This window comes from Hippocampus comes, unplaced genomic scaffold, assembly GCF_001891065.2.
Source record: "Hippocampus comes isolate QL1 unplaced genomic scaffold, H_comes_QL1_v1.1 scaffold9, whole genome shotgun sequence".
Lineage (NCBI taxonomy): Eukaryota > Metazoa > Chordata > Actinopteri > Syngnathiformes > Syngnathidae > Hippocampus > Hippocampus comes.
This window is the reverse complement of record NW_017805275.1, coordinates 998,873-1,023,360: the sequence shown is the minus strand read 5'-3', so window position 1 is coordinate 1,023,360 and position 24,488 is coordinate 998,873. Positions and strand designations below refer to the sequence as shown.

General features: G+C 42.0%; 2 protein-coding genes across 5 annotated transcripts in view; both read left to right on the top strand.

The window, feature by feature from the left end:
• Nucleotides 1-1,982, top strand: part of enox2 (ecto-NOX disulfide-thiol exchanger 2) — a 193,171-nt gene extending 191,189 nt beyond the window's left edge. For all 4 annotated transcript variants that reach the window (XM_019869956.1, XM_019869957.1, XM_019869959.1 and 1 more), the window contains one exon: nucleotides 1,412-1,982. In XM_019869956.1, the coding sequence (XP_019725515.1) occupies nucleotides 1,412-1,543 (132 nt within the window). In that variant the 3' untranslated portion in view covers nucleotides 1,544-1,982. The remainder of the gene's footprint in view (nucleotides 1-1,411) is intronic.
• Nucleotides 1,983-7,312: 5,330 nt separating this feature from the next.
• wu:fb13g09 (multidrug resistance-associated protein 5) overlaps nucleotides 7,313-24,488 on the top strand; it is a 41,824-nt gene continuing 24,648 nt past the window's right edge. The window contains exons 1-7 of the mRNA XM_019870031.1: nucleotides 7,313-7,733; nucleotides 11,644-11,824; nucleotides 13,525-13,680; nucleotides 19,305-19,452; nucleotides 20,301-20,534; nucleotides 22,442-22,615; nucleotides 22,928-23,075. Coding sequence (XP_019725590.1) covers nucleotides 11,652-11,824; nucleotides 13,525-13,680; nucleotides 19,305-19,452; nucleotides 20,301-20,534; nucleotides 22,442-22,615; nucleotides 22,928-23,075 — 1,033 coding nt within the window. The 5' untranslated portion in view covers nucleotides 7,313-7,733; nucleotides 11,644-11,651. The remainder of the gene's footprint in view (nucleotides 7,734-11,643; nucleotides 11,825-13,524; nucleotides 13,681-19,304; nucleotides 19,453-20,300; nucleotides 20,535-22,441; nucleotides 22,616-22,927; nucleotides 23,076-24,488) is intronic.

The following is a 24,488-nucleotide window of genomic DNA, read 5'->3' as shown; positions in this document are numbered from 1 at the left end:
CAAATGAGAGAAAACCCCCCCCCCACACACACACACACACAAATGCTGAATAGTTTTCCTCACCCACTTGCTGGGTAGCTGTGGATTTTGAGAAGAGTTTTTCAGAGGACTAATACCCAAGGTTTGGTTAATTGTTTTGAACCATCAGATTGGGTTGAATGTTGGATTTCCAGCTTGTCTTTGCGTTTGTGTACTGGAATTGAAGTGCAGTCTGAAGAAAGGTTGGTATTGGCTGCATTGAATCACTGGGTATCACTCCTGACTTTGGAGACAGATGCCGGGGTTCAAATCTCAGTGAGGGCAGATAGCCCAAAATTAGAATTATTTTCAACCACAGCTATACTGATAATCTGGTACTTCTTTTGTTGGTATCTTGAACTCATTAGTATAGGTAGTGTGTTGGAACAAAATTTTGACCCAACGTGCTGTGTCAAATCCTCAAACCAGTGTGCTGGATCTATATAACCCAGCATTGACTTGGTCCCTTTTGGTCCCAACATTGGGTTAGCTATTTTAAAACCCAATCTGGGTTACTTTTGACCTAGCGGCACGAAGAGTGTAAATTCCTCATTCATTACTTTTTATTCCTATAAATACTCTCGCAATGATACGAGAAAAATATTCACTTTTTATTGAGCAGTCATTAGTTTGTCTTGTGCATGCAGGTTCTCTCATTACCCCGAGAAATGATACAGTGCCAGCCTGTTCCTCCATTGCTGTGACGCATTGTGTCACACACACGTGTCCAAGAAAGAATACAAAAATACTTCCCTTGACTCGTGTTTATTTGTTGCCTCGATGATGCGTTTGGCTGCCCACGTTTTCGTTTTGTCTGTTCTTCCCACACACACTCCATCGCACAACACTCATTAAGCAGCTGCACACACATTTGTCAATATGCTCGGCTGGCCTCCACCTACAACAACAACAACAAGAAGTTGAAGAAGAAAAAGCCAAGTCCACTCCGCTTATCTATTGACATCACACGCGGCACTGTCGTGTGAGCACGCCACCAGGCTTGAGCAGTCTTGTTACACAAACTGCTTGGTCAAAAGTAATCCAAATTGACTACAATATCGAACCCAGCGCTGGGTCCAAAAGAGACTGAGTCAATGCTGGGTAATTCATACCCAGTGCATCGGGCTACCAGATTATCACTATACCTGTGCTGAAAAATAAATGGTGACCAGCTTCAGCTCTCCATCCCGCCCAAATCCACCCTGATCAAAATAATTATCCCAACCCTTGGTAAAAGTGACCCAATCTGCTGAAAATGTACAGCTACCCAGTGAGTGGGTTAGCAAAACAACACAGCATTGTTTAGCATGTATTCTCAAATGAAAATAAGAAACCAATATTTCGACTGCAGACCCTCACCTCTGATTTTCATTGCCTTCTCTTGACTTTGTAGATCAACCCGACCGAGGTGGAAGCGCTCCTCTCCCGGCTGCCCTGCACCTTCAGGCAGGAGCTGACGGGCGTAGGCGCCAGTCTGGAGAAACGTTGGAACTTCTGCGGATTCCAGGGCATCAAGAGCACGTAAGGGCGCGCTCGTGGGGGGAGCGCCATAACCCTCCACGGGCGTCAGTACGCCGTCTGCGCGGTTACAAGAATGTTTACTTGACACGGCCGCCCTTCTTCGGGAGTCGGAGCTGAGGAGTCACTGTATTCGCACACAAGGGCGGCCCACGTGAGTTGGGCGTCAAAGCTTTCTGAGCCTTTTTGGCGGGTGCGAGCAGGACTACACAGGTGTTACCTGCCACGTCATCAGGGTCAAACTCTGCAAACCTCCAAAACCCAATCGACATCCACCCCGCCTCCCCCGCCCCTCCTAGTTTGTAACATAGATTATGAAAAAAACAAAAGAAATCATATATTTCTTCATCTTCTGTAAAGGCTGTGAAGAGTTGCATTGAATTGTTGTTATATGCTGTACATGCTTGGATTGTATTTTTGATTATAAAAAGGGAATTTTAATATGACACTGTTTGGTGTGTTTTTCAGAATCTTTTTTTTTTTGATTAATTTTTTTTTTTTTGGTTTTCATTTTAATGGCAGCGTTATGGCATGCAGTGGGCAGGCTTGGAGGGATGCCACTCACACACACTCACATCAAATGCTAATAGCCATGTCCTATAAGCGCACAGGCGCGAAATGCAATGTAAAATGTAAAATTTTCTTACTAAAATAGTTTCTGAATGTTTTTGTTTTAATGCTAAACATTTTACATAGAGTGTAATTTTTATTTTGTAGTCATAAACATGCGGCATTTCTACATTAGAGCCTTTTTTAGACAGTTACTGTGCAGTTGAATGACTAAATGACGCGGCTCTCAGCTTCTCAGCATTACATTGCTATGATTTCACATGCCCTATATTTATCGTATTCATGAAACAGTTTGGCAACTTCTGGCCCTGAAGAGAGACTCCACGCCTTTTCGTCACAGCTGCCGCCTCCGTGGCATAAAAAAGGACACTAATGATGTCTTCTCTTTTGCGTTGATGGACCACGAAGCATTTATTTATTTATTTTGTAAGGCTGGTGGTGTGCACAAAAGCAACGCGTCGGGTATCACGAGAGAATGCAGCAAACGGACTAATTAAAATTCCCTGGAACACCGCTCTCTCTGGCCATTGATGTTTGTTCATTTAAAGGCATTAAAAAGGTGTGAAGCTGCAAACAATGCGCTCCAATGTCACAACGAAGGGCGCCCGCGTGCTGCTTCTCCCATTTACAAACACCCCCTCTCCATGCTGAAGATGACTCTAATTGGATGTGTGGGGTTCCTTTGGGTGATTTTGTGATGCGGGAGATAGCCTTAATTACCTCCCTGTCTCGTGCTGCTTCCTGACGGCCTCCTCATCTACTTCATTATGACCGTCTCGCTTCAGTGAGCGCATAATAGGATGCCGCCTATGCCTGGTGACATGACACCGAAAATACCAACAACAATCACTACGGCGTGCAAATGACACGGGCACTTCGGTTCGGCAGAGATCCTGGAAAGCTGCCCAAAAAATGTATCCACTTGTGTCTTCTGCACAGAACCCAATGGCTTGGGCTGCAATTGTGTGCACTTCCGCACAGCGACAGCATCCTGCAACATCCGGTGTAACATAAACACTTTTCAATACAACTAGGCGGAGAAAATGATGAAACTGAGTGAAGGTGGGAGATTGCTGCAACTATCTGCAATTTGCTACAGCTACAGTACATGTCATCTTTTTAACACAATAGGACAGGAGGAGTCAAACAAAAACAAAAACCCTACCTTTATTCAGAATAATACCCCCCCCCCTCCCAAAAAATATGATACACGCTACCAACAGAAGCGACTGAGGGGCTCCTCTATTTTGGAGCGCATTTTACTCGCGAGGATGACAAGATGCAGCCCGGCGGAAACTTCTCATATCGCAGTGAAGTATCCAGAGCAAAGGTGCACCAACAAGGTCAGCTAAGCACGTGTGTTTATTTTTGTCATCATTTCCAAGTATCGATTCCAAGTAGTGTTTGTTTTGGTGATTTCCAAGTAGAGGTGTGTTGAGTGGGTGCTGTAGCACATTGGGAGAGGGATGGATGTGTTATTGTGGACTCGGTCCGCGGAAAAGTCCAAATGGCTGGTTGGTGGCTCAACAGCTCCTCCAACTGAGTATAGGTTGAACTACAGCTATTAAACGTATTCCGTTTCCTCCCACCACGAGCAGCACCCTGGGTGTTGTACGCTGACTGCACAGCAAGGCCACATCTTGACGCAATCATCCTTTGTGGGAAAGATTTCATAATCTCATACAATCTTCACTGTAAAAAAAAAAAAAAGTATTATCCAGTTCTTTGCCCATTTGCTGACACGTATATTTTCATGCTCAATGGAAAATAACCCAACGTATTGTTTTCTCCTTTACGCAAAGAGATTTTGGCAACAAGGTTTCCATATATTTGAATGGATTCAGTCGGCAGTTAGCACCAGGTTTAACATGTGGAGGTTTAACAAACAATATATTCCCGTTTAGCTGCGATGCTAACAATGCGAATAAAATAGTCAGATATCATTCTGTGCACAATCTCGTAGCCGGATTGGCTACCTGGCTGACGGTGCGAATGTTAATGATTACAAATGTTACCTGGTTGAATTTGTCCAAACACCTGGATAATATAGATGCAAAACAGCTATTACCGTTATATTTGGTGCTGAAGTTAACATGAATGCTCAAGCATACATTTACGGTACATATACAGCGTATGCATTCGGTATGTGATGACTGACTCGTTTCCACCATTTTTTGAGGCCATTTTCATGTGATCAGGTCTGTTTTGCACTCCTCTCCGAAAGAATAGCTCTAGCTTGTTTTAAAATGTGTTTTCCGTGTCTATTTACAGTAGAATCTCATTTGCCGCCTCGTTTTCAATGTGATGATTTTCGTGCAGTATTTCCTTCCATGTTTATCGCACGCCCGCAAGGGTGACTTGTCTATGGCTGCCCAAAAAGTGTTGAAAGCTAGCTAGCACTTTTATGTCAACTTATAGCACATTATTTTTAAGCATTTATAGGGGCATACACATTAAGTTAGATCAATTGTGTAAAATGCAGAGGAAAATTATAGTCTGCTAAAATGTGTGTCGCCTAACCTTGAATGTGGGGGATACTCAGGGGAACTGTCCACTGGGATAAGTGGGCCGTCCCTTCCCAGCGATGGCGTGGGAAGCTTCATTAGCCAAGCAAACAACAGTTAGACCGGGCCGCACTGCAGAGATGGCTTTAATGGCAGCCACAGTCGTTCCCTATGATTAAATTGACTCACAATGCTTCTCTTTGCACTTACTTGTCCCTGAACAGCCGCACATCACTTCGCACAGTCACATGGTGACAACGGACAAAAGTTTGAGACATTTTTTGCCTGCGTTTTGAAGCCTTTAAAAAAGTAATAACTTCCTTAATTCCTAACATCTTGACAACATTTAAACACAGTGTTGTTCCTTGATTCTAGATTACTTTGGTCTTGCTGCCAAATACAGTATAAAGACTTTAGTTTTGTTGTGACATACTGTACCTATAGACACTGTATTTTCAGTGGACAGTTCTTTTCGTTTCAATTCTTCATTTTGCAGCTTGATTTTCTAGACCTGTTGATTTTTGTTTTCTTAATTCATTCAAATGTGGCAGGCCTAACAGCGCTCTCTGCAATGTATCAAATTTAAAAGTGATTTGCACTTTTCTGGGTTTTTAATATTGTCTGGCTAAAATCACCAAATCTTACCGGGTAACACTGGCTAACTGAGGCTAATAACACAAGTCTGCATGTGATGTACTTTTACATTCAATTTGACCCTCTTGCTTACAAATGACTACTTTGTGCGCATCCAAAATGTGAATATTACTTTTGATGTTTGAGGACTCCAGACAGGCAAGCTGAGCTAATTGCTTATTGGCTGACAGGTGACACTGGGAGAGCGCACTTGCATAGAATTCTTGTGTTCCTGTGAAAATCTCTGAAACAAACAGCTGCTGTCAGTGGGTGTGGCATTCATTAAGCTGTGAAGAAATGCAAGCTGAGAAATAAAAATGCTCCAAGAAATAGAAATTGTGCCATCTGCAACAATTTGGCCTGAGAATAATACCTTCAAATTTGAATGGCAGGCTACACAAACTAAAAGTAATGGTGACACATATACACACACACACACACACACACACACACACACACACACACACACACACACACACACACAAGTGAAAAAAATGGCATTGTTGCCATGGTGGCATAAGATGAGTTGGTGGAGCCAAGGACACCTCTTTGGTTGTTTTGTGTTTTTAGTTGTGGACTATATTTGTAGTTAAAATTGTCTCAAATTCAAATTAAATAATTAAAAATATATATGCTAGCAAAAATTGTACTTTTACAGCAAATATTTGTGAGAAAGCAATGGACAATAAAGTCAATTTTTTATTTTCAATTTTGACTCTGAAGTGGACTTAACTACACTAATAAGAAAAGAAACCGCATGTAGTTACGCTGATGATTATGAACATATGCTCACAAGAAAATGAGTCAAATTCTTACAAGATTAAAGTTGTATTTCTATCCCGATGAACCCTAGATTACATTGGTTTTCTTTCTAGATTATGACTTTATGATCTTAAAATATGGTCTTTATTCTAAATAGACTACGAAATTGATCTTGGAAAATAACCCGCACCTCAAAAACAAAAAAAGGTGTTCTCCTTCAATTGCGACTTTTTTTCTTTCCATTCATTTTTTTCACCCTCACTTATAGTGTTTCCCAAATGTTTCAATAGTGCTCAAGGTGTTTATTATTTTATGAACACTACAAGACTAAATGCTGGAAATGAGTTTCAGAATTGTTAGATCTGCTTTCATGCTTTCAGAGGAAATGTTGGAATTACACATACTCCCCCTGGCAAGTGTCATTTGATGATCACAGTGGATGCGATGTTGCACAATGTGACTCAGTGTTACTTGATACAATAATGACGTAGATGCAGGATATTAAGTTTAGTCAGCTTGTTTCTTTTGTAAATGTCCACTTCGGTGACTGAGAGCTTGTGTTTCTCTGCAATGCCCAAAAACACAACAAAAATGTGCTGTATGTTGCACATGCAGCACATTTGACAATAAAGTTGTATTCAATTCAATATTCAAACAACAAGACAAAAAAACGTGTCTCCGTGTTATTAAATTACAGCATTAACCACATTTATGCTCGAAAAATTATAATTTGAAAAATGAAGTTTCAAACTGGCGGCCCGGTAGTCCAGTGGTTAGCACGTCGACTTCACAGTGCAGAGGTGCCGGGTTCGAATCCAGCTCCGGCCTCCCTGTGTGGAGTTTGCATGTTCTCCCCGGGCCTGCGTGGGTTTTCTCCGGGTACTCCGGTTTCCTCCCACATTCCAAAAACATGCATGGTAGGCTGATTGAACACTCTAAATTGTCCGTAGGTGTGAGTGTGAGCATGGATGGTTGTTCGTCTCTGTGTGCCCTGCGATTGGCTGGCAACCAATTCAGGGTGTCCCCCGCCGACTGCCCGGAGACGGCTGGGATAGGCTCCAGCTCCCCCCGCGACCCTAGTGAGGATCAAGCGGTTCGGAAAATGAATGGATGAATGATAAAGTTTCAAACTATAGTGACGCTAATATTTTCTGAACAGTATGTAAGCTTCACGAGGAAATCGACAATTCACCAATTGCGTTGGGGGCGAGACGGTGGGAAGCCAATCAGATCGTAGGTTGAGCCGGCGCCCTTCGTCCCCTCCCCCAAGCCCCTCAAGCACTCGTGATTACGTAGCCCTCTTGGCGCGACTCCGCCCCCTTTGTCTCCCGCATGCACTTCCTCATTCCCGTGACGTTGAAAGCCGTCACCAATTGGCTGACGCTTTGTGACGTCGGCGTGACGTCGGGAATTCCTCTCCCCGCGGAGCTTGGTGAGTCGATGAAGCGGAGCTTTGGAAGGAAGCGGCACGTACTGTATCCACGTGAGACGGGAGGACAAGTTGATCATGTTTTCCCGGTCGCACTTCCATCCTCCCGCATCCGACGCCGCAGCCTCCTTCTCTGGCAGCGCCTTCACCGATCCGGAAGATGAGTTTCTGTGTGCTCCCTTCACGTCTCTGAGCCAAAAGCCTGTAAACAAGCAAACATGGTCATCTTCATCCGCATTGGCTGCCCGTAAACACAACATCTGAGAAGTGTGAGCCGAGCCAGCACAACATCCATCCACGTAAGTGTGTTGCCATGTTGACATTTTCACTCCATTTTACAGACTAACCGTGACAAAACAGTAAGAGTGCAAGCTTCTTCATAGTAGGGCAAGGTCAGTGTGATGCTCGTGGGACAAACTAACATTTGGGACATTATTTCTACTCAATATGACACCAAATGTCCAGTTGCTGGTCAACAACAATGACTCAGATACAAACACATGCTAGTAAAGTTGTGTGTTGGCGACCCTTGTCTACCCTTACACAATACTATTGATACATTTACCTTCCTAAAGGCAACATTGCATCCAGACATTTCCTATTTTTTCCTGACTTTGAGGAAGACTCAGTGAGTTAATTGCAAGGTACATATTGTGCGAACACCCATTCACACTCACGTTTAGAATTTAGAACATTCAATATATCATGGCACATATTGTATGTTGGAAAAATATCACTGTACACCCAAAAAGAAATGGTATAAAAATTGGATGCACAGATGAATTTTATGCTTTTTCCCAGGGGTGTCAAACTCATTTTTGTCGTGGGCCACATTGTAGTTACGGGTTGCCTTGGGCTGTTATCAATTTTGGGAAACCATATAAATGTTTAATCACCTCTACATATTACATAAACAGCACACAACAAATTGATGAATAACTAGTTTTAAAATCAGAAGTCAAGAATAATGACTATTATTGTAGATTACATATGACAATTTGAAAATTTGGTTCAGACTTTAGCCAGCATCATGGAAATTGACATGCTTGATTTGCTTTCGCGGGCAACATAAAATGATGTGGCGGGCCAGATCTGGCCCCCAGGCCTTGACTTCAACACCTGTGCTCTCTGCCATCAATCCAAGCACATTAATTATTGTGCCGACCAGTATACGCCGCTGGGATAGATAGATGAAAATGGACATGTTGGTAAATACTTGAGGATCTCTCGCCGGCATACTCCTGTGCCACAGTAGCACATTGGTTGGAAATCACTGACTCTCAAGAGAAACTAACATGCATATTGTTAGATTGTAGGAGGAAGTCGGAGTGCCTGGGAAAAAAAACAGACAGTTGAGATTAATATGTCCTTTTGGTTTGTACTGTACCTTTTGTACTGTGTTTCCCCACTGTCTGAATTATTTGTTTTCCCTGACCATATCATTTACTGAGGTGAACATTTCTTGTAATCAGCATGCAGCATGAATTTATCTGTGCTTTCTGAGACGGTCTTGAAGCAAGCAAAACCCGTCAAGAGAGCGAGGGGTGCACCTTTTATCTTTAGGCTTCCTCCACTGCCATGACTGGTTGTCAAATTTAAAACATGGAGAAAATGTACCACATGACTCTGGATCACAAGGTGTAGGAACACACAAGGCTTTAATCACACGTGCTCGAAGATTGGATGTTTGTTGTTTTATAAAGAAAAAAAAAACTTACGGCTTGTGGGTTGGCTGTGACGGTTTAAAATTCAAAGGTGCAGTTTTTTTCTCATAAAAATCTGATTTCTGGTTTTAACCAATTTTTCTCTTTGCTTGTTAAAACAGCAAACAACAAAAAAACATTTTTTCAAGGTTTGCTTTTGTTTTTTGTTTGTTTTTTTTCCATTCAGGGATTTACTTTCTTTTTTCCCAGTACCAAGCAATGTATGCACATTGCACAATCCTCATTCAGTCATCATTTGTGTCATACCGAACTCTAGAATTTTAGAGGTGACGCAAGCTGACCTGAATGTTACATTTGCAACTTAGAAGCAGTCAAAAGTTTCCAACATCTCAATACACCGCTGCTTTTGCAACATACAAAAGGCAACCAAGTCTTTGGCAATGTTTCATGTGATTGACGGTTGATGCCATGATTGCCTTCCACCAGCACGGTACACTGGGGCCGGGTGTACTGGTGCGACCAGCTTTTTTAGTTGAATGTTTTCAATAATAAAAAAAATAAACAAAGAAAACCATTTTAAACACTTTAGAGCAATTGAACACACACAAATAAAGCATGTTTTATACACTACTAATATCTTTCTTTGTATCCAGGATTTAACAAAGTCTAAACGGCACCAAAGTTGTTCGTTTTTATTATTTAAGACAAGAATGAAGGATGGAACCTTACAGATTTGATCGGTAGTGTGACATAAGTGAATAGATGGAATATTGATTGTAATTCAGTAAAATAGCAAAGTAATCTCACACCCATCATTCTTCTTGATATATGTCTGCTTTTCTAAAGTCTGCTCGAAAGTCTGACAGAGTTGGAGCACCTTCACTGTATGTAGTGGTCGGAGCCAAAAAACATGCACTCGAGCGCCATGCGACTGAAATGAAATTGAGGGGAGCACATGCGAGTAAAACAGTCGCACTTTCGAACCTTGACCAGGCTCCTCTCTGGTCAGACAGGAAACAATTAAAAATTATTCTGTTAATTTTGTGTTTTTAGCGTGAACTGAAGTTACAAGTTTCTTTTTTTGGAAAATGGTTGTGAGAGTAGTTTGAAAAGATGCTAAATATGGTCATGATTAAATGGCTAGGTTGGCAACACAGCTTTTTTATTGATTCTCATGTTGTCAGTGTTAGGTTGATTGTTTTTAGTTATCATACATTTGCTTATTATTAATGACAGATTGATTATGCTCGCAAAGAAGAACGCATATGCCTTTAATGATAAATTGATTATGCTTGCAAAGAAGAATGCTTATGCCTGCAATGATAAATTGATTATGTCTGCAATGACGAACGCTTATGCTTTTAATAAAGATATAATGCTTTTAATCAATATATACTCACATTTCTAATCAAGAATGCTGAGTGCACTGCGTGGCAGTTGAGGGACGCAACCACCTTTCCGAGAAAGTGGTTGGAAAGAGATAAGTATTAAGACTAAACAGGAGCAAGGTCGGACGTGGACGGAGCTGTCAACACCAGCTGCAACTTGATGTTTTTGTAATAATTACACATATGTAAGTAACTTACACTCATACACACACATAGTCAAACAAGTTCAGTGTGTCTTCAACAGCCCTCACCCTTTAGGTTGGACACACCTATGTATTAGATTCCCAATAAGTGAGGGGGGAGGTCCTTGGGTGACGAGCAGAGAACTGAAACCTAACTCTTGTCCTCGTTCCCCCCTGGTACCAGAATTGCGTCTCCTGTCTCCTCTGTGTTTTATTTCTGAATGTCAAATTGATGAACCTGACAGTGAGTGTCAGCAGTGCATGTCAGCAGGCACCCAGTTAGAACTATATAGGTCGTTAAAAAATATATATTAAAAATGAATTATATTGCCAAATAAACTGAAATTAATCAACCAGTAGCCAAGCCCAATATAGTACAAAGTTGTAAACATCTGGTCAACCATACTTTTTCACAAATTTGACTTACAATGCCCCATCGTTTGAGGTACAACGTTCCCCAACCCTTACGCAAGAAGCTCAGCTGTCCACTCCAGAACTCGAGACTTCCTTAAATAGATAAGTGCTTAAGTTGTGCGCCAGTGAGCTGTTGTGACCCTCCATGAAGGTGATTCCTCAAAATCTCAATCCTGACTCTGCACCACACCTCACAAGGCTCAAAAGGAAAAAGCAGAACCTGTGAAGGACACTTTTCGATTTCCTGCTGCAAAAATGTCAACGTGAGCAAAAACAAAAAAAAAAAAAGACCCCTGACAACTGAAGTAAACTCCTGTTTATATCTACACTGCTGCTCAATGCTTTCAGTAGTGTTAAAAACAATTAACTCTTTAGATTTGGTGAAAATCTGTAATTTTGATTGACAGATAATAATTTGCATGATTAGACATTTTATGAAACACAAATACTAGCAATTACAACATGGTAATTTGTGAGTAAACCGAATACACAGCAGATTACTCAAGAAAGTAACATGCAAATGTTTTGACTGTCCTCACAATGTTTCCGTCCTTTCCACAGGGTCCGCCATGTTTCCCGACGCCTTGGAAGCCGCTGGGAGGCTGGAGGGCCTGCCCATGGCCTCCCTCCAGCCCGAGGAAGAGGAGGAAGAAGCCGAGGTGTTTGTGGAGCGAGGGCCCAAGAAACGGGGGCGCTACCGGCAAAGCATACAACTACTGAAGCCCTTCAGGATAACACACAAGTAAATGATGGCATTCGCGTCCATGTCCAGACATTTTCTGCAGCACCTTATTGGGCAGAGCACACCCTGTTCATGTCAGGACATGAAAAAAAAAAGTGTTGATTTTAATGACATAATATGCAGCTCACACACTGCATCTCATTTTTTTTAAAAAGCTTAATTGTCATGGAGGTGGTGGGGCGGGGTCAGTAAAACAGGCCAGAAAATGTTGCGAAACCGGGAGAAACTTAAAAACAAAAAAACACATTAAGTTGAATAACAACTCATTTTGGTGTATGCTCTAACGAAACTCCTCACATTTTTTGGAACATGTTGGGGGAGTGAGTGTAACAAATCTACAAAAGGCCTAAATAAAACACAACATACCGAGAGTTAATGTTATCATACAAATTGTCATACAATGTCACGCGACATGGTATCGCTAGATATCATGCACGACAGCAGCCCACCTTCTGGAAAATGTTCCACAAGAAAACAAACTGAAGACTGCCGCAGTTAAAGAAAAAAAAAAAAAAAAAAACAACCTCTTGCTTGGTGTCATGGCTTGCTTGATGTCATGCATTTTCCACCATGAACCTTTTTACAACAGCCACATTTTAGGTAATATTAACTGTCATATCAATGTCAAAAGAGAAGTTACATGCAGTGAATAATGAAACTAGGGTTGGTATAGTGAACGGAATAACAAAAAACCCAAGTTGAAGAAACATTTTCAATAACATCAAATGAAAATGAGAACACTTTTAAGAATTGCTAACTAACTCACTCCATTTTATGTTTATAAAAGAAAGTAATTACAGTGAACATGTCTTTTCAGCTTTGTCGATTAATTTGATACATGAGCTTCCCCTTTCTTTGAAATGAATTATTTCATTATTACTGTACGGCCATACGGAAGAAGGTTAAAAGTCGTTTCGGGAATTGTAGTCCAGTTTACTTTATTATTACACAATACTTGATGTGACGTTTATTTTAATCTGAACTGTGTATAAAAAAGCTAACTTTTATAACCCCGAATGAACATGAAATAGAGTAACAGACGTGTAATGGAGAGCCCACATGTTGTTTTCGCCACAGCAAAAGCCAAACACACTTGCGGAGCTTATCCTATTGAATCTTGAAATGTGTTGACGTTACACATTGGACTTTGGACATTCGGCTGTACACTCACTGCTGGTCAAATGCAAACAAACAGATAGTGCTGAATTACGAGGTGAATACGTTACAGTCATGAAACCTGATGGCACTTGTACATCCAGAGTCCCACTGAAGCACAAACTAGACACAGGCTCGCATTGAGTCCCCTTCTGGCTGTTGGCCTATCGCATGAAGCCGTGATAACAAGTGGAATCTTATCCCCGAGTAGCAGACAGCTGCGCGTTTGAACGTAATGTATGCTCAGTGATAAACAAGCCCTGAGCCGCTCTTCTCTGAAGAGCGTGCAAATTACTGCTCAAACATTGCAGGCAACATTCACCTTGCCTCAACTCCCAAGACTTTCTTCAAATGCCAACGTAGGTCAAGCACCCCTGCCCCCAGACACACACACACACACACACACACACACACACACACACACACACACACACACACACACACACACACACACACACACACAACCTTTTTCCAACATGATGCTTTTGTGTGTTCCACGCACCGCTGTGGATGTCTCACCGACAGCCCTTGGTTCTCTTTTCTAGACACCAGCACCCAGTCGACAACGCCGGCCTCTTTTCTTTCATGACGCTGCACTGGCTCTCGCCGCTGGCCGTGAAAGCCTACAAGATGTCCAGCTTGTCCATAAATGACGTGTGGGGGCTGTCCTGCCACGAAGCCTCCGAAGTCAACTGCCAAAGGTGAGCGCAGTTGTGTGACGATGAAGTAGGCGCCAAACACAAAATGCTGACACAAGAGTGTGATGGGAAAAATGGTCCCCAGGTAAACTCAAAGAGGACCCAGTGAAGAAAAGTCGCACGATTATATAAATCAACTGTTACATAAGAAATTATATTCCAATGCAGCAAGATGAATCCTGCTGAGCACATTAGCCTCAAAGTCGAGAGGTTCTGGGTTTGAATAACGGCTTAGGCCCTCCTGGCTGGAGTTCGGGTTAGCCTGCATGGTTAGTTTGTAGTCGTGAGTGTGGAGAAGTGTGTAATCTGCATATGTCGATCAATACCTTTAATTGCAGGGGAAAAAAAATGATCACCCACAGCTTGTACTTTTGCAGCCTGCAGCCAACTTAAGACCAGCCTGTGCAGTGCAGTGTTCGCATAATATCTGCATTTTCTGCACTGTCAGTTTGAAGTAATGTCTTGTTTTTGTACAATAGATAGATAGATTTTTTTTTTTTAATCAGATTCAGCAGTTTATCAAAAACAAATTACAGATTAATCGATTAATAATGTTAATCAGGGAAGGCTATGTGTCCCCCAAACATATTTTTGGCAATGATTTGAAAATGTCTACATTTTTCTGGCACATTAAGTTTTTTTAGTCCTTTTGATTTAAAGTGTGATGTATAAAAGCTTGCACAACATGGATTTTACTGTGTGTTGTAATTTATAGCTACTGTATGAGATTTAAGAAAAAAATTACACCAGTTTCTGAACCTAACCTTAATTCATGAATATTACTGCATTTATGCTGTTGAATAGTATTGTTATTGTTAACAAAAAAAAAAACTGACAAATTCAGAAAAAGCACCAAAAAAAAATCCCCAAAATTTATTTTGCATTTCTGATTTAAAAAAATGTAGTAAAAATTTGATGACCCGAGTAACTGTTACTGAGCAACTCTAATTGGGCAGTTAATGTGTGTGAGTGGTATTGGAATTGGTATCGGCCATCTCACTCTTCAATGATTCATAATGGAATGAGCAGCACAACACCCCTCATCGGACCATGCTGAAGCGCTTTAAAAATTGACGGTAGAAGACAGTAGAAGTAATAACTTGTGGCTCCAAGCTCGAACTTCTTCACTTTCAAATGTCATGCTAACATTGCAATCTACGGAACCTCACTCACTTCACTTTCCACCGGCGTTGACAGGATTTGAAGTACTTGCTCATTCCTGTTGAAAGGTGGTTGAATTAGAACATCCATCTTGAAAGTGATGAAGGTATCGACACACTTCGTGTTTAACCTCACTCCGTTCACTCCTCAACTGTACTGGGAAATACTCGGGCATTACAATGTGAACATTGAACTGCCGGTGACAAACTCCATTTTGCCACCTTTGTTGAGCTTCTGCTTCAATGAGGGTGCTTGCCAACTTCGGCAAACTAGCTGGTTCTGAAGTTGTTGCTGATTTAGTTAAGCACTGAACATACTGACATGGTCACTTTTGTCAGCCTGTGGATTTCAATCCATTCATTCCCTAGCAGTGTTGTGGGGCTATACAGCACTGTGATTTGTACAGTGAAACATTGGAGTTCAAAATGGACTCTTCAATAAAGCTGTTTCTTGTTAATTTTCTGCTCTGATTTTCATGGAAAGCCAGCAGACTTCCTGGGTATGAATTACTCTAATTGTTACAGTAAGTTGTTGCTCAGTAGCAACATCACTTATGCCTCTACTGCTTCAACATGTTGAAACTATGGCGTAATATACCATTATTCCTTGTAGTACATGTTTTCTGTTATTAGGTGGAACAACTATCGTAATCATTGTTAAGTTAAAATAAAGCTGAGAATTTTATCACAAGCGTCAACCATTTTGTCTTGGCAGACTTCATTGGCCACAGTGCTCTTGTTTGGAACGGAAAATTTTGTATGAGGAAGCTAACAGCTGTTAGTCGGTATGTTGAGTCCACTCGTGCTGTTTTCGACTGCTGTGTCATGCTGACGTAGACCACGTCCTCGCCTGCAAAATCCCCAGAGTCGGAATTGAAACTATTAGCTAATCCAGAAGTTTCATTCTGGAAGAGGGAATATTGTGGTCGAATTGAATTGTTTCATTAAAATAGTGTTCACTCACACAGTGGCTTTTTCGGGAGCCAGTTCCCAACCCCCGGTGAAGTTGCTAAATAGTTATGGTGAAATCATTCGGACAGACAAAGGGCTCCAATCACAAGATTGCATTCCGTCGTGGTGGCAATTAGGATCACTGTTAAGCAAAGCCTCTTTAAGAGAGTACCAGAATAAAACCTGGATTGGCATCGTGAGTTTGTTTGCAAGTAGAATTTAACCCTTCCAGGGACAGACGTTACTACAGTGGACAGCTTATCATGTTTTCAGGTTACAGAGAGCATGAAAGGGTTAATTCTAAAGTGATATGGAGCACTGAGGCGAAAAGGATTTTGTTTTCTTTTCCAGTGTATCACTGCTGAGATGAAGCGGTCATCCGCACAACTCCTCTCGCCTCTCACACTCTTAGCTCGGCGGGATTGTTTAAATTTATTTCTTTTATTTTTGTTTTTCCATTTTTCAACAAATATTGGAAGAAGCCCTCCTGTGCTCTCCCGGCTGCACCTCGATGTAGGCGATGCTCCCGCTGGTCAAATATTGACAGTAGCGAGAGAGGGACTGAGAGATAGCTAGAACGAGGTCCAAGGCCACTGTGTGGGAATTTGCAGTGAACAGATTCCCACTGTCCGTGCCCATGCCCGTGTTTGCACTCTGCGTGCTCCGTTTGACACCGGCCCTTTTAATCGATGGACATCCAGTCCTGTAATATTTCCAGCGCGGAGTTGTTCTAGGCATGGCGGGCAGCTAAGAATAACTGCGATTACAGATTAGAGTCGGAGTTAGCGTCCGACTTTGGCGGTTATGTCATTAACTGCTCAGCCTGCCATGCGGTTTCCCCAACAGTCATTGTCATTAGCTGTCTTTGACTGCAGACTCCCACGACTACAGAACTGCAGATAAGATGTGTGAACCCACTGACCCGCAGCCTAAAGGGAAAAAAAAAGATGACTTTAATAATGAGCCAGTCACACAACATACAACTTTAAATTTAACGTACTGTATGTGATGAGAAATTGTTGATGGCGGCCGGATGGCTCAGTGGGGAAAACCACAGATATTGAACACAGGACTACTGTTTTGTTGAACACCACACACACGGTTGGTTTTTTGTAACAACGGTAACAGATTCATTGTACCTTCTGTTATTTAAGGGAAGACAGTTGTTCTGGCCGCCCCTTCAGTAGGTTGAAAGTGAACAAAGATGTTTGTTGTAAATGTCATCCTTGTCAGGTCAGTCAATTGAAATGTAGCATTTGAAACTCTGTTCCTAACCAAAACTTAGACCCTTGGAAACTTAACACTTAGACATACGGTATGCAGTACGAACTCCAGGAAGATTCGCATTTGGACATTGCAAGAGCCATTTGGGCTCCAACAAACAGTAAGTGTGGAATCTTACCATGCAGACTATGAGAGGAGATATTGCGTCATGTGGAGATGCGCATCTTTACCAGTTAAATACATTTCTGTAGACTCATAAGATGTGGTCACCTCGCAATGTTGTGTCAGACTCCTGCGACTGGCTAGTGACGACTAGTCCAAAGTGTTCGCTGCCTCTCGCCCAAAGTCATCTGGAAGAGTTTCCAACTTGGATGAGCGGGACAGAAACTAGCTGGACGGCTTTTTATTCTATTGTAAACTCCACTTTCACTTGACATTAATTATAACTACACTGGAAAAAAAAACTTCTAAATTAAACTAAACTAATTTCTACCGAAATATGGTAATAATTTTGTCAAATGTTATCAAATTACAGAGTAATAAAAATAGAGTCTTCCAAAGCAAAGCATGATCATCTCTGCAAAGGCAGAATTTGCGTACCTAATGTGGTGTCCGGTGAGTTTAACACTAAAGCGGCACAGAGCTCTCGCATGGTCAGGGTTGGGCGATGATGGTATGCAGGAGCTCTGCGGCATGCGGGGATTTAGCGTGTGTTGCCATAGCAGGAACCGTTACGCAACAGAGATGCACAGCAGAGACGTTGGAGAGATGGGGGAGAAGAGAAAAGAAACTCACCCTGGGAGAGTTGACACTTGCCGGTACCCAGCGAGGTGTGAATCTTCAATGCCATGTCTGAGCCAAAGCGGCTCTCAAAACATCAGCTTGACTCGCGGCTGCCGAGAACATTTCTGTCCACTCATCCCTGTTTGGTTCCCAGCATGTTGTTGCCATGGTTCGCTCTTCTGCGTTTGGAGTCTTAGAATCTGGAGAGTTAACGTTTTAGATCAAGGGGAATAAGAGTGGAGTTTAGACAAACAACCGCAATAGGGAAGTTGGGTCGAACTAGATGGCACCTACCTTAACTTTTGAGGTTCAAGAACTTTTAGCTGGATAAGCTATACTGTCCAGGCAATGTTTTAAGATACATTTTGACATTCCTAACTGTTAAATCAACTGTAACATTCAGTTTCTGTTTTATGGTTATCATCCAGTCGTTCCTCTTTGACATTACTGCCAAACTGCTGCATAAACTCGTTCACACGCTAATTCCATTGGGGATAATCGTTTTTACAGTGTGAACTGTGAATCTTGGTAATACGCCTTTTGAAGGTTGTAAAGCTGCATGTTACTCAAGGAAGTGGTTTTTGTTTCTTTCTTCTTTTTTTTCATTCAAACTGCTTCCTCCTGCTAAAATCAATACATTGGGTGCCACGCGGCTTCCGAGACTACATCGTTTCGTCCTTTCAAGCCGTTTGACGTCAAGCAGTAATTATCAAGCGCAAATGTCTTGGTGTTATGTGCTCTGCCTTTGATTGTCTTTTTTTTTTTTTTTTTTAAATAAAGTCATTAGGACATAAATTACTCTCTTCGGTGGTCCAGCTGCTGCTGCTTGAGGGAGTCATTAGTAACCTGGCCAACATGATATTCCTCACACTTTTCCAGTGCATTATACGGCAATAAAAGTACATTAGACACGTCTTTAATACATCAGCGTGTAGCTTTCCAAGTTTAATTACATGCCATCATTCATGGAAGTCTGATTATAAAGTGTAGGTCAACCGTATGTTAATTTCAGCCTAATTGCTGGCATTTTTCTCCTCTGACTTTTGGTCTGTGTGATTGCCTCTCAATCCCAGTATGCTCCCTATTGTGCTAGCTGGAAAGAAAGCTGACATTTTTTTCAGCACAGCTCTACTTTATTTCTGGAAATTAAAAAGGATAGAAAGAAAACACGAGGACTGTGGTGAAAAGATTTAATCTGCCCTGCCACCTAAGTATTTATGTTTGTAAAAATAACCAAGTAAATGAATGAGTGAATGTCAGGCTTAAATAAGCTTTTGCTTATGCCCGTGCCATTTCTGTCACCGCTCAGTATAGCACTGTTAATTGTTTTATCGTCTGAATATATTCCTTTATGGTGACAGAATACAAAAACGGTCAGTTCTCATCATTGAAGTAAATTAGGAATAGGAACAACCTTATGACTTCAGTGCGAACATGGAATGGATGTGTCGTTGATCCTTTATTGGTTAAAATAGATGTCATTGTGATTGGTTGTGCTGTGTGTTCCAGGCTGGAATCTCTGTGGCACGACGAGCTAAAAAGACAAGGGCGCGAGGGGGCGTCCCTGACAAGAGTCTTTATGAGATTCTGCCAAACCCGAATGTTGGTGGCCATCTTTGCCCTCCTCCTCACAATGGTGGCAGGCTTTGTTGGGCCCGTGAGTACCTCACAAATCCTCTTCTCCCTTGACACTGTGCTGATCCGGCCAGGATGCCTTCCAGCTTTTTTTTTGGTTCTTGTGGTGTCCCAAGTCAGTTTGTTTTTTTTTACACACCTCCACCCCCCCACCCCCCTTCCAGAATTAGCCCATTTTATGCAGCTCTGCAATTTCAAGTGACTACATATTGGCAGATTACCAGGCCTTTAGAAAGCGAAATATGTCTTAATACCAAAGATCCCCAAAGTCAGGCTTTGGTCATGCCATTCTTTTGCCTTGCTCATGCATGATAATATACTGTACCCCAATCATCTCATTAAGTCACACAAGTATATGATGAAATTAACCCTATGTGTGTATGTTTAAAATTCTGTCTAGTCTTCTTATGTTCTTCTTCTTTTATCATCTTCTTCTTTACACCCCACACCCCCCTCCCAAAAAAAACACACAAAAAGGCAAGGGGAAAGGCAGAATATGCTTGCAAAATTAATCCTCCTCTTTTTGAAATCATACGAGCGGATATTACGGAGTTGGTGCGACTTCTTTTTGTAATGTAAGCTGATTTATAGTCATATGTAACTTGGTGCTTTTTGGCTAGCTCAACTAAGAGCCTTACAGTGAGAGGTTTTTAGCTCCAACACAATGACTCATTTGTCTGATTTTGGCAGCACACAAGCTGGCACAAAATTGTTCTGAGTGGATTCACTGTAGTTTATCACTTAATACATTTTGCTGATATTATAATTGAACAAAAGCACTGTCATAACAGTTGGTAATGCCCTCTACCATGTTATCACTATTATTTGCTGTGGGACTATTATTTTGCCTTCTCCCTTCCTGTTTCCCAGGCACTCCTGGTTCGAGCCCTGCTGGAATATTCCCAGAGTTCTGAGCGCTGCGTGAAATACGGACTCTGCTTGGTTGCCGGGATCTTCGCCATGGAACTGATGCGCTCTTGGTCTCTGGCGCTCATGTGGGCCGTCAACTATCGCACAGCCGCCCGTCTCCGCGGGGCAGCGCTCACGTTCGCCTTCAACAGGATCCTCCGCCTACGCAGCACCAAAGACATCAGTCCTGGCGAGGTAGGTCGTATTCACTGAGTTATACCTCTCAGCAGAGCACCACAGGAAGATGAGTGAGGCAGATTTAATTTCCACACTTATTAGGTTCCATTGCCAACAGGCTGTCTAAGCTTTAGAGAAGTCGACATATAACATTGACATTTGGAAATATGGACTTTTAAGTATGACTTTGCTCTTTGGCGAGGATTGTGCTAGTCTTCTCCATGTATGTGACGGATATACGGAGGCCCAAATAAAAACTGTCTGAATGAAATAGGCAATATTTGAAATAGCATTTCAACATGACTCATTGTCACACAAGTATAGTCAATCAGAAAATGATTGAGCACCTACATTTTTTTTGTTTTTGATTCTTTAGTTTTTTTAAGCAATACATAACATCAGGAAAAAAATAGTTCAGTTCATTCAAATCGATCAATGGAAAAAAACCCAACCAACTGAAATAAAATGACAATAACAGGTAATTAAGGTTCGAAATAATATGGCAATAATGGGAAATAAATGTCGCTAATTACATTGTGAATCAAACTTGTCACACAAATATCATGTGCAATCAGCCACTATTGTAATGTAAAACCTTCAAACAAAGCCTACATATTTAACACCGGACCACTTGATAACAACTTACAAAACCTGGCAGCTTGCTAGTGGGTAGTGTGAGAAGCTAACATAGTAGTCTACATGCCCTATTTTCTTACTAAACGCACATCGAGCACAAAGTGAGGTCGAACTGCACTTGAGTGTAATGTTCTTTATTTGGGTATTTTTGCAGATGGGTGCGGTTAGAAATGGGAGTTAGCACCGTTGTGGGAGTGAACAGAGCCGACTTGATTCCTGATCGGTCTCAGCAGCTGTTCTCATTCCCTTTAACTTCAGCGTAGGTGAGGGCATCTGATCTACATTGCGGAAGAATAATGGACTCGCTCAATCGCTTGCGCAAAGTGCGTCCATAAGGAACTGCAAGATCTCCACTTGCAGATGATGGAAAGTTGGCCGCTTTAAAGTGGGCACTTCAAGACCTCTTTCCACCCCAATTGTGCATCTGTGTGTGACAACCCCTACCACCCTGCAGCGACCAAACACACACACACACACACACACACACACACACACACACAGAATCTGTCTGCCTGCGCCTGGATCAAATCTATGAAAATCTAAAGCATGTTCAAAGCCGGCATGTTCACCTCCGGGCCTATAAGGCTGCTGTCCTGCCTGTTTTCCATCAGGATTGTTCTAATGCTGCTTCAGAGCTGGCTGATGAGCTGATTATATGAATCAGGTGTGTTGCAGCCGGGAGAGATGAAAAACAGGCAGGACAGTGACCCTTGAGGACCGAGTTTGGACACCCCTGGGCTAAAATCTAGTCCATTTTCTGTTCCCCAGTTGGCAGATGCCCCGGGGGCATGTAATAGAACTCTCAGTCTGCCGGAATACCCGGCGAGGCGCAGCACTACTTGTAGTCACAAAACATCAAAGAAATCCTTCGTTTATAATAAGTTTGTTTATACTGGCTAAGGTTGAAAGACATCTAAATCCAATGGGAATGGGAACAAAAACTGTTCTGTTCAGTCATCTACAAGACTACTCAACATAATCACAGAGTATCATGACACTGAAACTCTATCTAGACAAAATAAATGGACAGCACCAGTGTCTGTTTCCAGTAATGCTTTGGTGCTTCGTCTTGTATTATGACTTTTTTTTTTAAACACCTTCCTTTGATGCCGCCTCAAAAGAGTCAAGACAGGTGCACTGATGGCTCATGTGATGATTAAGTCATGCATTATGACAGTTTACTGTCCAAAATTTAACATTTGATGTGCAAGTTCTCATCAGTCCAAAGACAGTTTTTATCGTACGTGTGACAGTCTTATTTTTAATGTTCCACTGTGTTCCTTGGCCAGCTGATCAACATCTGCTCCACTGATGGCCAGCGTCTCTATGAGGCCGTCTCTGTGGGCTGTCTGCTGGCTGGGGGGCCCCTGGTGGGCATCCTTGGCCTGACCTACACCACTTACTTCCTCGGCCCCACTGCTTTAATTGGATCAGCCATTTTCATCATCTTCTATCCCGCCATGGTTAGTTCAAGTTATCATCTCGTTTCTAAAGAGTGCGGTTCATAAAAACCATCTCATTTTTTTTCCGAACATCCAACTGAAAAAAAATCCTCTTTTGATATTTTGCAATCAATCTTCTGACCACTCTAGCTACTTTTCCAATTGCGCTCTGACTGAGCAACCACTGGTATTGATGTGAAAGCCATTTATCCATCGGCCCTGTAGGCGGGCCTGCAATACAGCTTAATGTGATTTTGTCTACTTTCATTTCCTTTCCCGTTTCTTATTTTTCGTGTCATCATCGCCTCCACCTTTCTCTTCCCGTCTGGACAGATGCTCGCCTCGAGGCTGACGGCATACTTCCGCAAGAAGTGTGTGGTGGTGACTGACCAGCGCGTGAGGCTGATGAATGAGATCCTTGGTTGCATAAAGTTCATCAAGATGTATTGTTGGGAAGATGCCTTTGCGCAGAACATTCACAGTGAGTTCCCTGTCATTGTACGCCAGTGATTTCATACTTGTGGCCAGGAATGCAAAATCATGCTGTCGTATGCTAATTAAGCTTTCCGTCAACTTATTTCAGCAGCTGTCCCCGAAGGTCCCCCTTATGTAAATTTATCACCTGGAAAAGAAAGTCATATCCTCTTAAGTGACCTGGCAAGATAATCCCAACCATAAATCCATTTTCATTAGCTCGTTTAAATCATCTCCCTGTGCCGCCCGCTATCAGAAAGGCCAGTTTGGATCCCTTGGCCCCAAGGTTAATTTGGAAGGTGTTTGGAGCATTACGATACAGCAAATGAGTGTCGCGGCCGCTCTACTTGCGCAAGAATTAGTGACGGCCTTTTCTCACCAGGACCTATGCTGTAGGTCGTTGATAAGGATCGTTCTCCTCCTTTTAAATGCTATTCTCAATTAGTCTGCCGGGACTTGTTTTAGCGCTGTCTTGTGATTACTGCTAAGAATGATGATTAATCACTAGTCAGGCGAATAGCCACCTGAGTCCGCAGGGTTACAGTGTCATGAAGAGAAGATGATCACCTTGTGTTTTGTAATGTAAGAGAAGCAAAGTTAAAGAAATCAGCGAATGTGATATTTAGAGATATATACTTGGAAGAAGTAGGACAGAAATAAATCTGTGGTTTAGACTTGACAGGGTTTTCTAAGGGCCCTTTGAAACCATGTGAGTGTCTATTTTGGTTCAATCCGTTCTAGCAGTGTCCACAAATATATAAAAAGTCTTACTGCATTTCTTGCAAATTAAAATACGTAATAACCACCCTGAAAATCTGCCACTTTCAAGCAAAAGACCACACTGTCTGAAAGGGTACTGTGTCAAAGGGCAAAAGAAGAGGAACTTGTTTGTTGCACAGATTTGCATTACCTAACAGTGTTGGCTTCTGATAAACAGCACATACTTGATGGCTCAGTGAAATTGTCAACACAATGACGGCTGAGGGGGCATTTGTGTTTGGCAAAGTGTCCATTGCATGCGCCACTTACACACATCCGCACACTAATTGAAAAGTGTCATTCAGGGACTTGCTAATGATCTGCTGACTCCACAATGGAATATAAAATTGATGCTGTCTTTGTGAGTGATCACATGCGCCCCCAGTCATCCTGGTAAGAGAACCTGTACTCATCACCATTGACAACAGGAGTGTATTATACGGCTGAGCACTGAGACCGTGCTCTGCGACCCACAAGAGGCAACCTGCGCAGGAATGATTCCGAACCAAATTGAATTAAGCGACAGAATGGTAACATATGGCCCTTTGTTCCATTTTACCGCAGTTACCTTTATCATCCAATTCAATCTTCAATTTACATTCTAAAGTAAAGCTCAAAAGCTCAATTGCATAAGAAGGCCGCCTAAAAAAAAAAATATATA